At 37.9% G+C, this 19,489-nt stretch overlaps 1 protein-coding gene across 1 annotated transcript in view; it reads left to right on the forward strand.

Moving 5' to 3' along the window:
* LOC117035349 (zinc finger protein 677-like) overlaps positions 1-19,489 on the forward strand; it is a 59,112-nt gene that overhangs the window by 22,795 nt on the left and 16,828 nt on the right. The window contains 4 exon segments of the mRNA XM_033129244.1: positions 3,116-3,171; positions 10,469-10,912; positions 15,493-15,575; positions 18,807-18,861. Coding sequence (XP_032985135.1) covers positions 3,116-3,171; positions 10,469-10,912; positions 15,493-15,575; positions 18,807-18,861 — 638 coding nt within the window.

Here is a 19,489-nt window from a genome sequence, read left to right on the forward strand (position 1 = left end):
GAAGGTGGCAGTTCATTAAAATCCTGATGTATCTTCATAGTGGTCATAGATAGAAGTCATGAATGTTATTTGATGTTGAAATAAAGAAGTCTTCAGAGATATCTGAGAAAATTATAGATAACTCATCCTTAAGTGCATGAAATTATTTTATATCCATGTTTACGAAATAATTACGCTCCATCTTGAAAACCATAGGAAGCACAGCTCTCAGGTAACATCTGAAGAATAGGAATGCTTGTAATGCGGTTTTTTGGTGTTTTTGTTTTTGTTTTACTTTTATTAGCATTTATTTGATGCTGAATTTATTCCCGGGCCATAAGTTTTTGTTTCTTCAGTTTCTTCTGGGAGATCTTTGTCTTCTGTGCAACCTCCTCTTCTTGGTTAGAAACAATCTGCTCTTATCCAGTGAGGACCATCTCACTGTAGCAGGGGGAGCTCATGTGTGGGTTAATCTGCCTGTGAACTCTGTAAGTTCTGCACAGCATATTGGGAGCTTTGTTTACCTGGATGTGCTCAATGACCAGTCTACATCTAAACCCTGAAGTTCAGCATTACTCTCTGCATTTTTAAGCACGTGCAGTAAAAATTCTGCACTCTTTTTGGGCCACTGACCCTGCATCCATCCCCACTCTGGCCTGGGCACACCTCCCAACTCTACCATTGTAATGACAGAATGGCACACACTGCTTTTGTAACGTGACATCCTTTAGATACTTCGTGGCTTTTCAGATATGCATACTTCTGATGGCCTGGGCAGTCTCACAAGTGTTCTTAAAATGAACCTGTAGATTTGAACCTCTTGATTTACATGATTTTATGGGGTTCCCTGGGTCAAGCGAATAGCGAACCATTTTTGGAGGTCACCTCTGGTCCCTTACCAGAAGGGGAGCTGTAATGCATATTTTGACCAATGATCGTACAGTGGATTTGCAATGCTTTATTTAGACTATGTGTGAACTTATTTTCCTTAATAAAGCTGAATGAATTTGAATGTGTTAACACTGATATGTAATGAATGAAGTATTATCTTGCCACCAATATTAACCTATCCTACCTTCTTCAAGGTTGCGTTACTATTCAGTAACACAGTAAAATGGCAACACTAGCAATCCCTTTTTCCAGTGACCTTAAACTTCATGTGTGAAAAGATTTGACCCATAGTTTATATAATCTTTTTCTCCTTATTGTAACTACTGTGACATTATGATGGTTGCAATAAAGATATAGTATTTTTGAGAGTTGAACTAAACTGATATTGGTGACTTGGCATTCATTTTGTGTAGCTAAGGAGCCTTGAACTGACACTACCTGCCTGCTAGTGCAGACACTAGACAAAAGCTCACAGAGTCACAAGGAAATGTAATTTCCTGATATGTCTTCTCCAGCAGCCCATGAGCAGTAATCTCCGTTGTACCTCAGGGCCTTCACCTTGTATGCCCCTTAGATAAGATCTCGACAGAGCTTACCAAAACTTTTCTTTTGAGTTCATGAACCCCAAAGCACTCCTTCCATGGACCCTACTAAAGGCATGTGCACTGGGTTCTGCCACTCTGCTTGTAGCTTGCCTTGGCCTCCCCATGTAGCCCCTTGAGGTGTGCTGTGTACTTCTATCAGGACTTGTGAGTAATCAAGTTGACCATTTCAATATCGCTGTGGTATTTTTGTCTAACTGCTGCTCATCATCCAACACCAGGTTACTGTGCTTAACAAATGCTAATTTTATAAAATCAAAATAACTATAATTAGAAACCATACTATTGGGATTCTGAATCAGTATTTATGACTTTTTACCCTGCATATTTTTCTTTGCATGTGGCCATTTTCTGAGCCCACATAACAGATTTTCATTGTTTTGATATACACGGAATACGATATGTAAATACAGTAACCTAAAGAGGTAATTTGGGAGTACAAGGACTAAGGAAGAAGTGAGTATGTGTGTGTATGTGTGTGTATACATTTTTAGAATGAAAGGGAAATGATCAAAATTGGTAGTTTAAAAATATTTGATGATTTACTAGCAAGTTAGAAATCTCACAGATTCATAATATGAATTATTTTCTGTACACTGCATTGAACTTATTTCTCCCAAGTCTTATGACTCTTGGTTTAAGAACCTCCCATTGTAATCTTGCCTTGTTTACTTTCCTTTGCCACTTGTAAGACCTACCACGTTTTCCTTACTCCATATTTCATGAAATATTGCATACGTATGACTGCAGGGATTTTAAGAATGACTTTATTTGAATTTAATGGTGTACAGAAATCATCTTGAAAATGGAAATAATTCTACAGTGGGCATATTAAGTTGTAGTTTTAGTATATTTCTTCCTTTTATTAGAGAAAAACACTATTTAAGTCCACGTTTCTTTAGTTATTTTCACTTACAAATGATGTCACCTAAGTTATTCACTCTTTGACAATTCAGGTGAAAATTTGGTGACATCATAAGTCATGGAGTTGATTTGACTTTTGTATGAAGTGAGCAAACACACAGGACAATGTTTTGTGTGTAACAGATATTCCACAATTAGGATAAATATATTCCAATAGAAGTGATGTAGCCACAGGTAGGAGATGAAATCTATTCAGGATGAAGAATTGATATGAATTTGGCATATGGAGGGAGGACACCTGTTCCTAGGCTGCAGTAGTGATTCTGAAATTATTAAGAAAAACTCTACTTGTTTCATTTCCCAATTATCTCTAGTTCCTCTACTTCTTTCTATTTTCATTTTCAGCTATATGTATAGCTATATGCTATATGCAGCCATTCTCCTTTGAAATGGGATGGCTGCAGCATCTCACTGCTGTCCCCCTCACACATGATCCATGCGGGTCATTGTAGGTTCTGATGAGTAGTTCAGATTTTTTCTAATGCAGTGACACACATCGAATTTTGATGAAAATTTTTAATTATATTTTTTCATGAAAAAGGCCACAACTCATGTTTTTACGCTTAATCCTCTATATCTGAATGTGGATATTCAATGCTGGAAAATGGCAGAATGGCATTTGTGTATTTGAAAATTGGAATGATTTTCCTGGTCCTGGTTTTCACTAGAACCCTGAAGAATTTCTCCATGTTACATCATTCTCTTCTCTTTTACTGCAGTGGAACCCAGGACATGTTCAACAGGTTTCCTTCTCAGTCATCTGATATAGCCAACTGTTGGTCATATTTCTAGAGGAATCCCAGAGATCACAGCAGCTTTTGGTTTGAAACATTTTCTTCCATGATTTTGGATGCAAACTTATTTTCTATATTCACAGCATGATCAGAGGTATGTCCATTGGCACTACTCATCCCTTGAGTGTCTTCCAAGCCATCATCATCAGCCTCAGGAATTTCAGGTGGGTATAGCTTAAAGTAAAAGCTCCAAAGTCCATTGGGTCCTCCGGTGTCCCGTGCTGGATCTTGCACAGGCTGGTAAAAATCTGAATTCTGATCCTTATGCCTGCCCAATGGAACAAAACAAGCCACAGAAACTATAGATAATGGATAATGTTCTACTATACTTCCTGACATAGGTATAAAATTACTATATGCAGCATTCATATCTACCACTGATGTTTTGTGTTTAGGACTCATTACCTGGGATGTGGCTGCATTGTTTTTATTCTGTACAAGCCAAAGCAGAGGGCCTAGAACATTCATAGGAACAATAACTCAGCTAGATGGGAGATGCTCCATTTCCTGGTACTCTGGTGAGGAACGCAGGAGGTCTAGAAATGCAAATGGTAGATAAATCCATTGATTCTATTTCATGTGGTCATTAGAAAAACATTGCACTTTCAGTCTAGAACAAATAGCTAAATGGTTGGATTCAGGATTGTGGGCTCAGTGCAAGGAAGGGGTGGATGGTTTACAGGAGTCATTGGCTTTTTCAGCCAGTTTCCTTTTTCTGTTGTGTGAGATCTGATGTCACCCCTTGAAAGAACATCAACAGAAGAGGTGGGTTTTTTAAAAATTAATATTATTATTAGTAATAGTACTATTACATTTCATTGACCTATTTAAGAATAAAATAGTTTCTAATGTAATTGGCCCAGAAAACACTAATTATTTATGGTTAACTGATAGTTATTTTATGTTAACAAATAGGCAATTAGATTAAACAGAATAAGATACAAAGCCAGGGAGTTAAGTTTTATGGGCAAGCTTAGGAAAGCCAGAGCTGGAAGGAACCAAGAGATAGGAAGTCAAGAGCCCACATGTACCCAGATCCACCCCTTCTGGGGCTGTGTCCAGGTCTGGCCAGATCCTGGGATCCCCCCTCACTGAACAGATTAGAGGAGACCAGAGTTTTCATTGGCTGCTTCTCCCACCTCGCTAAGGTTGGTGTTCAAAGTTTCACAACACCCAAAAGTACATAAATGGGAGCAAAGACCTATATGTTTTGGTGCCTTAATTTCTGTCTTTCTGGTTTCTCCTGTGCTTTAAGAGCCATCCCATCCAGCACCCTTTTCTCCATTCCTTCAGATCCAGGAGTTGCTCAAAATTACAAAAAAGTAAATACACACATTCATTGTGAAATGATTACCATAATCAAGTTAATTGACATGTCCATCATCTCACAGTTACAACTTTACTTTTGTAATGAGAATTGTTAAAATATGCTCTCTTAGCAAATTTCAAGTATACAATTCACTATTATTATCTATGCAGTAAATGAGACTTCCACAACTTACTTATCCTGGGTAAGTAAAACTTAGTACAAGTTCACAAACATCTCCACATTTTCCCCCACCCCAACCCCTGGCAACCACCACTCTACATTTTGTTTTTATGAGTTTGACTTTTTTAGATTTCACCATTGAGATCATACAGTATTTGCCTTGATGTGTCTTAGATTCACTTAGCATAATATCCAGTTTGTCATAATATCCAGTTTATCTATGTTGTCATAAACAGGAAGATTTCATTATTTTTTTAGAATAAATTGTGGGTGGGTGTGTGTGATCACATTTTCTTTCATCCTAGTCACTAGTGAAACTAATGAGGTACCACTTCATATTTATTTTTCTAGAATGTCTAAAATTGATAACACCCAATTTCATTGAGAACGTGGTATGATTAGAATTCTTATATGTTGCTGATGGGAGTGGAAAACTGCTTGGCAGTTAGGTATAAAATTAATCATTTACCTACCGATTACAAAAAAATGAATATAAACAGCAATGACAAACTACTGAACTACACTCCACCCGTTCTTTCTGTATTTCTCCCATTCTCTTCTTAGCTCCTATTCCATAGAAGAATTTTTGTTGTTGTAAATTAATGATAGAGAAACATAAAGGAGAAAAACAGGGCCCTACAATCTACATCCTCATGTGAAATATAAGATATTTAGTACCCAACACCCAGGTTTTTCTGAGGATTAATTCACTTACTCATCTGTGATGTTCCCAACACAATGCACCATAATCAACTTGTGAGTACACAGTAGCTGCTTAATAAATGTTGCATTAATGAATGTATATAACTAGTATTACAAATACACATTTGCTCAGACACTAAGTCCTTCTCTAGCCTTCTGTAAACTTGAGTGAGCCAGCAAAGTATATTGTCCCTCAAGGCAGTGATTGTTGGTCTTCACTGGGAACCGACAGTATTTGTGTTGAGATAAGATGGTTGGTGTAGGACGTCAGGTGTGCTGTATCTGCTTTCTCTGGTGTAGTGCTACAGGTAATGAGGTGTAGGGGCTGCAATATCAGCATGTACATGGAACTTGTTAAGCAAATTCATGGGCCCCACTCCAAACCCGCAGAATCACAATGTTTCAGGATGCAGTCTAGAAGAACACATGGTTTGTATGCACATTAAAGCTTGAGAAGAAGGGTAGATATCGTGGTTCTCAGCCCACTGGGATAATGTGGGGTTTTAAGAAGGATCATCACCTGTGTCCTCTGCCTCAGAGTCTGTCTGTTGGTTCTGGTTGGAGCATCAGTGTTGTTTTATTTAGGTGCTCCAGGTGAATCTAAGGTGAGGTCCGGGTTAAGTCAAAGGCTCCTTGTTGGGTCATTTATGCGAGTTGAGTGCAGCCTTTGGTCCAATGGTAGGTAATAGTATTTGTTCTACGTGGGTTTGGAAAGGGAGGCCAGTGTTGCCTAAATGCCCATCTGTAGAAGAATTTGTGTCTATGGGATGGGAGGGCCATGGCTCCCATCTATGCCCTTCACCACATCCCACCTTCCCTGTTTGATTCAATATGCCTACCTTCATATATTTCAATGTGTGGATCTCTCAGACGTGTTTGTTTGTTGAGTAGGGAATCCTTTTTTGAATTATAGCTGCCCGACTTGTTGTAATTTCAAGGGGAGAGACCTGGACATCTTCTCATGCTGCCATGATGCTGACGTCACTCCCAAATTAAAAATTTTTGTACAGTGTATAAAACCATCAATGAAACAAAAAGACAACTTACTGAATGGCAGAAGATATTTGCCAATGATACATACAATCAGCGGTTAATATCCAAAATATATAAGGAAATCATACAACTTCACATACACACAAAAACCAAATAATCTGATTTTTAAAATGGGGACAGGTCTGGGCCCCCAAGCAATCCTCAGTGGAAATGCAAGCCTTATGTTTTTCAAGAAACATCCTGGCTATGTCAATGTGCCTACACTGAATCACATCCATAAATGGACACACTTGTCTGTAGTCTGGTTCATAGTGACACCTTCTTCCTAATCCTGTATTTTTTGTTTTTAATTTACTTTTAATTATAGTTGACATACCATATTATATTAGTTTCAGGTATACAACATAGTGATTAGACAATTTACATAACTTATGAGTGATCATCCTTCATAAGTACATAAATCTAGTATGCATTTGGCACCATACATAGTTATTACAATATTATTGACTATATTCTGCACTTTACATCCCTGCGTCTATCTTTATAACTGGCAATTTGTACTTCTTAATCACTTTCACCCTTTTCACCAATCCTCCTAACCCCCTTCCCATTTGATGACCGTCAGTTTGTTTTCTGTGTCTATGAGTTTGTTTGCCAGATCAGGGTTGGGTGAGTGGGTGAGAAAGGGGAAGGGATTAAGAAGTACAAATTGGTTGTTGCAAAGTAGTCATGGGGATGTAGGGCATAGCATAAGGAATATAATCAATAATATTTTAATAACTATGTATGGTGTTTTAATTAAGCATTCCTTCCACAAAATAGGTAACTGTGAGGTAGTGGATGTGTTGAGGCAAATATTTCTTTATGCACATATAGTTTGTAAGTAAAAGGATCGTCATTCTCCAAAGGGGACATACAGATGGCCAATAGACAGATTGGGGGAAATTTTTGTAGGCTCTCTTGATCCTCCTTGTGAGAGGGTGATCCTGGTGGGGTTCCTGGAGAAAAGCCTGCCGGAGAGTGTGAGCCTCCTTGGTCTGTAGCCCCGTGGTACTTCACACTCTCAAACTAGTCCACTCTTGGCCTTCAGCAGTTCATTAAAACTTTGTAGGTGCCACATTTTACTAGCTTCTATGTCATTCAGTGGCATCTGTCCCAGGAATCAAAAGCTTAGGAGAAACAAGGAGAAACAAGATTTCGTGGTCCTTGTTTGCACCGTGACCTCAGATCTCTAATAGTTTCAGAAAAACTTATGAATTTGTACTTTTACCACCTTTTTTCTAGTTGTAAATATGAGAGCAATGCACTTTCCAGCTCCATGTATATCTCCAAGCTAAAACTGGAACAACCTGTCCTATTGTTTTAAATTCACAAACCTCTGCTTTATCACTTGGATTTAGGCACCCTGAGCAGAGTGTGTGGGCAAGCACCTCGTCTGCAATCCTCTGAGATATTTTCTTCTTGGCTTTCATCAAGACCTCCTCTTCCTTCCAGAAAGTCAAACAACCTTAAATACTCTTGAGGGGAGCATTAAAACCTTACTATGGGTAATTATTTGTAGGCTTCCACCTAGTCCTCAACTTTGAAATTACAGAGTTTGGATTTTTTTCCCCTTTCCTATGTACCTGACCAAGAAGACAGGAATGTATCCTGGCCTATTGTCTAATTGAGAAGAGTCACAGAGGACCAGATAAAGTTCCAGGGAAATCACAGTACATAATGTGTCGTAGTATTTTCCTGATATGCAAGGAAGTGACCAATGATGCTAATGAAGAGAGTGTCATAGCCTATGGAAAAGTATAAAGAAAAATCAATGTGTAAGAGTCTAACCTCAACTAAGGAGAAAGAGGCTGCTGAAAATTATTTTTGAAACAGTAGATGTGTAAGATTATTCAGGAGATTCATGAGCAATAAATCCAAGAATTGACTTAATGGAAGAGATAAATGATTAAAGCAAACCAGAATATGTCACCCCAGAATATGCCTCTTTGACTTAAAAATTATTTTGTGCTGAAGGAAATGAAGATGCTTCAAACACAGAAAAAGCTCTCCCTTTCTGCCTACAATCAGAAAATAAATTCTCCTTTGACTGGGGACAGATTCTTATCAGCCCAAAGATGACACCAGAGGAATCTGCAAACAAACTTCACTCCATTAGTTTCCTCCCATATAAAGAGGATGCCAAAAAAATGTATACATATTTTAAGAAAGGAAAACTGTATTAAAATTGTAATACTCAATATATACCGATAACAAAAGATGAATACAAGTCACGTTTGACTTCTGCAATTACGAGAGGTGCTCAAAGTGGTTACCATCAGTGTCCAGACACTTCTGATTATGGCGAACCACTACCTGAGCAACATTGACCAAAGTGTTCACTTGTATATATATTTTTGGCAACCCCGGTTTGTTGTCCTTGGAAGCCTAAAATTCATTTCCTTGTTCTGTCATTTCTCTACAAATTTACTGTTCTTTGTTGAAGATGCTATATAATGTGAAATCCTAAGCTGTCTTTTGAGTGTTTTGTTTCAGGTTTCTTGTGGTGATATGCCACTGCACAGTTTAATATACTGTTTTGCTCTTGTTAATCTGTCTTTTACTACACGGTCTCAGCCAAGAACTCTCTACCCAAAAGGGTAGAGAGAATATTATTTTCTTCCCCTATGTGATCAAGAAGTTCTTAGATTGTGACTGTAATATTTTTTGACTATTTGTATTGGTGAATGGTGAAATGTCTAGTCGTTATTCTTTTTCCTCTTATTCCATTTTAAGTGGAGACATTAAATTATTACCTATTTGTCCATTTAATGTTACAAATATTTCCCTCAAATTCATATATGTTAAGTTTTTGTTTTTCCTTTATTTATTTATTTTTACCATTCAGATATTTTGGAGATTTATAGGTATTAAGATGTACAAATAACAAGCATAATGAGGTTGTCTCTCTCTACTCGTATATACACATCTATTAGGATTTCCCTCCTTGGTTATGTTTAGAAAAACTTTAGCCTAAACCAAAATAATAAAAAATATTTACAAGATACTTCTTCAGATCAAACATTCCTCAGATGTTTTTTGCCATCTTTAATTATTCAGTTCGTCTTTTATGTGTACAAGGATGAAAAATGTAATGTAACAAAGAATATAATGTACTCGTAACTTCACCTGTACATGATGTTAGTCAATTTTCTTAACACTTTATTGGACAAGCTAGGCGTTTTCTGGTGGTATTAAAAGTTATCATTACCATAGGTTGTCATTATTTCAGAGGATATAATAGACCCAGTGTCCCAAATTCAAGGATCTCAGACCTAGGCATGCATGCAATAACTGTACACGATATGTAATCTCTTTTGACCTCAGCAGTTTCAACTCTGAAATGGAAATTTCAGAGCACCTGTGCATTTCAGGTGTAATGAATATTTTGGAAAGGGAAAGACACACCTGAACACACACACACACACACACACACACACACACACAATGGATAGATTTATGAACCCATGTTCAGGTGCTCACACCAGGCATGCACGTAATGGTCCTCGGGGTCAATCACTGATTCTCCAGGGCGTGTACACACACACACACTCACACACGCTTGAGACCTTGTAAAAGAACTCACAGTCCCTGTGGGGACAGAGCCCCAGAGAGCAGTTTTCAGGCTCTCGGCCTCACATGGAAAGGTGCTGGCTCAGGTAGTAAATGGCCATCAGTTGTAACCAGTTAGCCATTAGCCACTAATATAACTGTCGTGGATTTGCTGGGGGGATTGGTTGGTTGGCAGAGAGGCAGACTGGCAGATGGCGCATCATGTGGATCCTATTCCTATGTCTCCAACATATCCCCCAGTGAGAATATAGTGGTATGAACCCCCCATCTATCCTTGGTGTTCCTGTTTGGGCTCACCATATCCTGCGTTCTTGGGCTCACCATATCCTGCGTTCTTGGGCGGAGAGCAGGAGCCGACACCCTGCATGACAGTCCCCTACACACACACACACACACACACACACACACACACACACTTGAGACCTCCGTAAAAGAAGAGCTCGCAGTCCCCTTCTCAGAACTCCCGGTCTGGTCCCACCCAGACTCGCCTCCTGCCAGCGGTAGAAACTCTGAAACTGCCTTCGCCCGCAGGGTGCTTCCAGCCTTGCGCAAATCTGCGCTTTGCGCACGCCCAGTGTGGGCTGCCACTCCCAGAAGTCCCCGGGGCTCGGGCAGGGCAGGTGCTTCACTTCCCGGCTTTCCAGACCCTGTTTCATCTGCTGCATTCCAGGAGGGCTTCCTGCTCCTCTTCCGTGTCCCTGGTGGCGCGCTGCGCGGGAGTCGTACCCATCTGAAGAAGAAATGCGTGTGGGTCGCTACAGAAAAGACTGCAGACGTTCGCTGGAGCCGGCGTCGCACGGTGAGTGGTGGTGAGAGGGGGGTTGCGGGAGGCGCTCAGAGCGGGAAAGCCCGGGGCGCAGGAGAGGAAGTCCGCCCACCGCCTCGGCCTGTGGGTGTTCGAGCAGTGGAAGAAGGTGCTGTTACGTGTGAGAAGGGACGGAAGAGTGTGTGTTGGTGAGCGGCCGGGCCGCGCTTGTGAAGGGCCGCGGTGCGCCTCTGTGCCGGTGGGCGCAGTTGTGAGACTGCGACAGGTGCGTCGTCGTCCTTGTGTGACGGAGACATTGGGTGCGTGTCCTTTATGTGAGAGTAGGTTGCGGTGGCTCTGTGCTGTCATATGACATACAGCTTCTGGTCCCTGCTGCTGCTTCTGCGCTCCTCTCAGCCGTGTTCCCCTGCCACAGAAAGATAGGTCCAGTTAGGAAATCAGATTTTGAGTCCCGTTAGGATGGGAATTTTATTTTTTTTAATTTTTAAAAATTTTTATTGGGGAATATTGGGGAACAGTGTGTCTTTCCAGGACCCATTAGCTCCATATCAAGTCGTTGTTTTCAATCTAGTTGTGGAGGGCGCCGCTCACTGGCCCATGTAGGAATCAAACCACGACCTTGGTGTTAGGAGCACTGCGCTCTTAACTACTGAGCCCGCCGGCCGCCCTTATTTTTTTTTATTTTTAAAAATTAATTTTATTGCGGTAACATTGGTTAATAACATTATATAAGTTTTGGGTGTACAATTCTATTATTAATACATCACCTGTTTATTGCATTGGGAGTTTTAGAACACAATTGCCTGTGAGGTAGGCTCCCAGGAACATATGGGTAGAGAGACTCCAAGAATAGGAGCCCTTCTTGGGACTGTCCGCCCTGGGAGTTCTTTGGGTTTCCTTTATATATTTGAGCATTCCCTTAGCTCTGACGTCAGGAACCTGATGTGGCCATGATACAGATTCCACATTGTTCTTTCTTCATTATGGTTATACATGTATGTATGAGATCACCGCGGGTGTAGCCAGGGAGGCTGGAACATTGTGCTTATTCTGGATCATTCACCCTTAAGATCTCTATAAATCAGAAGTAATGAAAATGAGAAGTTAATTGTGATGAGTGCTTGCTCGTCAAAGGAGTAGGTGGAGGACTAGGTGGACGCTGAAGTTTTCCAGAACAGGAGTTGTGAACCAGGGGTTCCTTGTATTTGTGGCATTACAGGGGACCACAAACCTCTTGTAATCATAGAAAATTACTGCATATATTTGTAAAAATGCACTTTTCAAAGGAATATATAACCCAAAAGATTTATAACTGGATTTTTGATCTGCAAAGATGGTTATACCTTGGGATGGTTTTGCACAGAATTTATAATTTATAAGATAACGGGAATGGTTAAGAAAATCACATGACATCTGTGAGATAGAATATTATGTAGGTAATAAAATTTCTGTTTATAACAATTAGTCATTATAAGAAAAAAAATGGCCATAATCTATTGTTAAGCAATTTTCATATTGTAAATAATAGTACTCAAGAAAATTTGAAATTATATATGCAGCTCATTTTAAAAGACAATTTTATTTAAACTTTTTACAAGGATGATATCCAAAACGATATTTTAGTTATTCAGAGAAAAAAGGAAGGGGTTTAACCACATTTATTGAGCATTTTTTTTGTGTAATCAAAACTTTTATACCTATTTCGGATACATATTTTCATTAATTTGCAAAGGGAATTTTCCTTTCCATTAAAGTTTGACTATTTATGATGAAATGTCTCTAATTATATCAGCTAAAGCATATTCAAGAAAAAGTAAGTGGTTTTTATTTCAATTACATTGATTTTTCATCACAGGCTAAGTATTTCCAAATTTATAGCCTCTCCCCAAAGTGATGTCTATAAATATTTTTAATACTTTGAAGTATCTTTGTATTGTATTTATGATGATGGAATTAATGCAGGCTTATTGAAAAAAAATAATTTCGTAAGGAATTTATTAAGAGGAGAGCAAGAACAACATAACCTCCCTGCTTAGGGATAATCACTTTACTAATTTGTTGTATATTTTTCTAATTTTTATTTTGTCATATCTGGTTTGATTTTGGCAGAATAGAATTTATTAAATAAGGGAGACGAAGAGTCCAACTCTTAGTTTGAAAAAGAAATGTTTTCCAATAATAGGTTTCTTTACATATTTGTGCATGTAGGAAGACGAGGAAAGGGCCAGGGATCTTGTTTGAACAGTATTCCAAGTAGTTATACCTTTTAGTTATTAGAAATGCTATTTAAAACTTAATTACCAGGGCACCATATTACTAAGACACCCATTCAGAATTAGTCATGTGGAGATTTAACATTACTTTCAGCAACAATAGCACTAATCTCTGATTTCCAGGTATCTGGCAAGTAGAATTAATATTTCCAAACAGTTATTATACCAGCAAATAAGGATTATATTTATAAATATTTACATAAATCTCCATGTGGTACAGAAGAATAATAGTCATTCTCCAGTTAATATTCTCAATTTTATCATGTAGTTCTTTGAACAGGTTTATGATTCTGAACATAGTTTTTCTTGCTCTCTGTAGCTGCTGGGGTCTAAGGAAGGGAACATTTTCTTTTTTCCTGTCTGATAATCTCATTGTTTTTTTTTTAACTAGTGATTTTATTAAGCAGAATTCTATTTTCTCAAATGTAGGTCCTGAAATTTTAAAAATTAGAATTATGAGAAAGAGTAAACTCAAGAAGCACAAGTTTTAATATAACAAAAACAATAAACACCATAATTTAACTTTGTTCTATAATTAAAAAATTAAGGGGCATGGAAAGATTTTCATCTTTAATAATGCTAGATAGTTTACATTACTCATCATGATATACTTTTTAGTGTTTATTTGGATTATCTTGATTAGTCTTCAAAATAGTCATATGTCGTAGGTGATTTTCTTATTTCAGCTTTGCTCATGAGGAAACAGGCATTGAGATATTAACTCTCACAGCTCAAAGCTCAATCTTACTTCCTGAAAGTCTGAAAATAGAGCCTATTTTCTTAATTTCAATGGGATACCATCTCCTAAATTATACATTATTTTTTAAATCTGCCTTCTTTACAGAGTAATTCTTTTAATATTGTTTTCATCAATTATACTATTTAATATCTTCCTTAATAATGGCATAGTATGTCACAGTATAGCAGACCCATAATATATTTAACCTGTTTGCCTGCTATAAGATTTTTATGTTTCTAATTTTGGACTATCAGTTATTCTCTGATGAACGTCCTTGTGCATATACTTTGTGAATGTCTATAGTTACTTCCTTTAAAATTTTTCTAGAAATGGTACTTTGTGGTAAAAAAAAAAAATACTTCTTTTAATTGTCTAAAATATGCCAGACCTGGAAAGTGTAATATTTGGAGTAATACAACCATTAAATAGAAATAATTGATTCCTTCAAAGTACTTACAAGCTGTGAAGGAAGTTAAAATCTGAGTTAAAATAATTGTAAGGTAGTATGTGATAAAGGCCACTGGAAAGAGTTAGGTGGGCTGCCTGTGTTTCACAGAAAGGAGACTTTAGTGTGACTATAATGACAGTCAGGATATGAACAAATTATACTGAGTACATGGGTTCTGTATGGCAATAAATGAATTTTTCACTGTAACCTTTGTATCTTATAGATTTCATATTAATAATATTAGATACATAGCAAAATTAATAGATAATTCAGCAGCTATCTGGATGATGTCATGATAAAACTGATAGAATTAGAAACAAAATTCTTTTTTCAAAAAGATCTGAAGTAAACCTGAATTAAGACTCTCTTCAACTCCCAAAACATATTACTCAGGGACTGTTCTCCAATTTTTTGTAGACAGAATTCCAACATAACTAAATGATACAGTGAGTTCAGATATTGGAATTCAAAAGAACAAAATATAACCCATTTAGTAAAACAGTCTGTATTTAAAGAACTTTGGAAGTCTCCAATTTGGCGATTTGAAAAAGCGTGCACATATTTCAAGTTACTATGTCACCCCCATATAAATTTCCAACTTTCTCTATCTTCTGTTTTATGATTATCTGTCTGTCTGTCATTCTCTGTGTATTGATTAATATATTTTTATATTTTATAAAAATAAATATGTGGTCAACTTGATTTTTCTATTGATGTTATATATGGAACATTCTCCATGTCCTTAAATATTCTTTTCAACTGAACATTTAATGATTACTTTGTATTCTAGTACAATGTTGGTTTGTCATGTATTTAACTAGTAAGCATTGCTAGACTCAGAATGCTGAACATTTCGGTCCATCTGTAGTATTTCAGTCAACTTCACCTAATCAAGGCCCCAAAAGAGGTTCTGATTGGATAATGTGGCTGGCCTCGTTTCATTCTTGAAGATGGGAATGGAAAGCGGAAGATCTGCTCAGAGCAGGACAGAGTTGCCTAATCTCAGGTCCAGATGAGCTTCACCACAACAGCACATTGACCAGAAAATTTCCTGCTGAGGTACCTGAGTCTGGCTTCAATGCAGAAGTGACTCTGCAGCTAAGACTTCTGGGACTTGAATGAGGAAATGGATTTGTTTAGAATCCTAATGTATCCAAATTAATGTGTGATAATGAGGTGATTTGAAACCTGGAATGGAAGAACATAATTATAATATTAACTTAAGTCCAGTAGGGAAAAACTAAAGCACAACTGGTCTCAAGGTCTTTCTCTTCTCTCAGGTCTGGGTTTTCTGGACTTTGCTTTTCTGATAGAGGAACGCAGAGGACTGATCCACTCTTGCAGGTCTAAAACCATGGCCCATGTAAGTTGATGTTTCTCTCCTTGTTGAAATATGTATGTGTGTTTTAGGTCATGTAAGTATTTTCATTAAGTTTTCTGAAGGTTCCTAAAAGAAGGAAATAACCTGCTTCCCAGCTCTTATTCCAGTGAAATGTGATGCCAAATTACCTAGCGGTCTCTCTATGTGGCCCGTGGTAAACTAACTGGTGTTCACGTAATTGCTGACCAAATTAAGTGCCCATGCTTCTACTAAGTACAGCGATGAAGTAGTGAAGGGTTAAGTTCTTTGAAGTAAAAGTTTATGCTATGTGGGTCAGGTCTGTGGTTTGGTGAGATGGAGACAAATGGTTATATTTAACTATCCATGATAATTGAAATTTTCTTCAGACCTGAGATTTCCAAGTAGACGAAGTGAATTTATCATTTAATGAACTGAATCTTAATATAGAGTGAAATCTCACTCTTTGTATGGATGAGTATATGGCAATGTGGTCATGGACTTGGTAGGAAAGTCATGAGACATAATACTAAGGCTATTTTTTTGTTGAATGAGACTTGTTAAGCTTGGGTGACATCTATATAATTCCAGCCTTCTTCAATATCCTTTGACTCAATGTATTACCTGTTGCATAATTAATTACTCCAAAACGTAGTATCTTAAAGCAGTAAACATTTATTTCTCAGATTCAGTGAGTCAGCAATCTGGACATGACTTAACTTAGCTCTCCTGCTCTAGGACTCTTACAAGGCTATCAAGGTGTTGATGAAGGTTGTGTCATCTTAAAGCTCAACTCTGGGTAGATCTGCATGCAAGCTCACTCAGGTGGTTGTCGACAGGATATAGTTCTTCATGGCAGTGGACCGAGGGCCTCGCTTCATCAGTAGCTGTTGACTGGAGACTGATCTTAGTTTATTGTTCTGTGGCCTCTCCATAGGGCAGCTCCATAGGGTAGCTGGCTTCATCAGAGTGAGCAAGTGAGACCACAAGAGAGGATGAGCAATGTGGAAATTATAGTCTTTTGTAAATTAATGTTGGAAGTGACATTCCATCACGTATACTATATTCTATTTGTTAAAAACAATTCACTCTTGCTACGTTCAGCCCACATTCAAAGAGAGGAGATTACACAAGGACATAAATACCAGGAGATGGAGGTCATCGGTAATGAAATTACCTACCACACTCAAAATAAGGAAATCGCTCAGTGAAAAATAGTAGATGGCAACAAAAATAAATATTATTATATATACAAGGTCTGACAATTAAGTTTGAGAACTTGCCACCCTGAACTTTCATTGGCAGCACTGTACAAACAGCTCAGTAAGGTTTCATAACCTTGGTATATCACTGTCTCACAGCTATGTTTGTGTCTACGTGTGGCAGTGTCTTGCTGAGTGGCATCCATTATTGTTGTTGCGTGTTTTTGTGTACCGTCGTGAGAATGTCTGAGCTTGAATTACAGCACCAAACAAACATTAAATTTCTTGTTAAACTTGGCCAGAGTAGAAGTGAAATCAGGGGCATGTTAGTCCAAGTTTATGGGGGTAATGCCATGAAGAAAATGTCAGTGTACAAATGGATTAAACATTTTTCTGAGGGGAGAGAACGCATCACTGATAAGAGAGGTCAGGGCGGCAATTAACGAGCAGACTGATGAAAAAATTGCAAAAATTCATCAAATAGTGCGTCAAAATTGTTGGCTGACTGTGAGAAGCATAGCAGACCAAGTAAACATCAATAGAGAAACAGGAAAATCTTAACTGAAAATCTTGGCATGAGAAAGGTGTGTGAAAAAATGGTCCCGAAGGAGCTCACCGATGAACAAAAGCAAAGGAGAGTCAAATTTGTCAAGACCTTTTGGAGAGGCAAGACGATGTTTTGGGCCGTGTTCCCACTGGTGATGAAACGTGGGTGTACCAATATGACCCTGAAACAAAACGTCAAAGTGCACAGTGGAAGTCAGCCAATTCTCCACAACCAAAAAAGTTCCATCAGTCCCAATCGAGAGTGAAAATAATGTTGCTAACCTTTTTTGATATCAGAGAGATAATTTATTATGAATTTGTACCAACAGGACAGTTAACCAAGTTTACTATTTGGAAGTGCTGAAAAGGCTGCATGAAAAAGTTAACTGACCTAAGCTTTTCACCAACAATTCATGGCTCATGCATCACAACAATGTACCCTCTCACATGGTACTGTCTGAGGGAGTTTTTAGCCAGTAAACAAATAACTGTATTGGAACACGCTCCCTACTCACCTGATCTGGCCCCCAATGGCTTCTTTCTTTACCTGAAGATAAAGGAAATATTGAAAGGAAGACATTTTGATGACATTCAGGACATCAAGGGTAATATGATGACAGCTCTGATGGCCATTCCAGAAAAAGAGTTCCAGAATTGCTTTGAAGGGTAGACTCGGCGCTGGCATTGATGCATAGCTTCCTAAGGGGAGTACTTCGAAGGTGACCGTAGAGCTCTTCAGCAATGAGCTTTGTAGCACTTTTTTGAGGATGAGTTCGTGAACTTAATTGTCTTGTAGTAGGTGAAAACAGAATCTTAGAATTGGGAAAGACCTTCCAAATGTTGTACAAACTCACCGTATAAATGTTTAAATCTGGTATATTTATAAAATGTAATGTCATGTGCCAACTAAACATGGATTTCCTGAAACAAGTGAAAATCCTTATGGTAATATCTTACATAGTGAAGTACTTGATGCTTGAAGAAAGTCTTCATTTTATGCAACCTAGTTTTCTAAAACTTAGAGAGAAACATCTCATGATTAAAATTTTCTCTTCCCCTCCCCCAAAAAATAAATAAAATAAAAAAGTTTCTTCCCTTAAAATATTCCTCAGTAACTCAACTCACATTTATTGAGAATTTATGAGCATCATAATGTGTCATTTGGACATTATTCCTTGTGCACTTTTAAAAATTTTGTAGGGAAACATTTTGTCCATTTCTAAAGGGTTCTGATATTTAGAAGTATCCCAGAGTATGGAAGATGTTTTGTCTGTGTCAGCAGGCTTCTTCAAAAATATGTGTACGTTCTGCTTCAGTCTCATCACAGATTGCCAGCCTACGTGCTTTTCTGCATAGAAGTCTTTCATCTCCTCTGCTCCTACTTTCAAAGTATTTTCTTTAATTTCTCCAGTAATACATCTATTTACTATTTCAGGGATCATTGACATTCAGAGATGTGGCTGTAGACTTTTCTCAGCAGTAATGGGAATGTCTGGACCTTATTTAGAAGACTTTGTACTGGGACGTGATGATGGAGAACTATGGTAACTTGGTCTTACTGGGTATGTTTATCAGCCTCAAATAACTTAGATTAATTTATAGTCTACTGTATAGTAAGTAGTCTATAGGTTTTTTCCACTGCAATTTTCAGGGCTGCCTTTAAAGAAAATAGTTGTTTGTTTTCGCTCTTCCCAAAAAAGTGGTTTGAGCTTTGTTAGGTTAGAAATGGCAACTCCATGAAATGCCCTCATCTTACCTATCCTTCGATAACATTCACACCTTCCTCTGTTTCTTTGTATTTGCCTCTCTTCTATAATGACCAAGCAGCTAGTTGAGAAATCTGTGGTACAGATTGTATAACCATTGTGAAAGGATTCACGTTTCTTTTTCATTTGTGCTCCAAATTGCTATAATACTCCATTTGATTATCTGATCCAGTTTCAGGGGAATCAACTTCACATAGTGTCTTGAATTGCTCTCATTGTCAAAAGAGCCTCTACAATTATATAGTGGTGGATTGGATAATTGGAATTCACTTTACCAAAAGCAGTCTGTTTTCTAAAATAAAGTTAATCTGATTTGTAGTTGAAAGTTGTCATCCATGAAAATTACATTCAAAATGCAGTGAATATCTTACAGCTATCTTTTCTTGTGTACTCTAATAATACAAGAACATAACAATAATGTTAA

Source organism: Rhinolophus ferrumequinum, chromosome 15, assembly GCF_004115265.2.
Source record: "Rhinolophus ferrumequinum isolate MPI-CBG mRhiFer1 chromosome 15, mRhiFer1_v1.p, whole genome shotgun sequence".
Lineage (NCBI taxonomy): Eukaryota > Metazoa > Chordata > Mammalia > Chiroptera > Rhinolophidae > Rhinolophus > Rhinolophus ferrumequinum.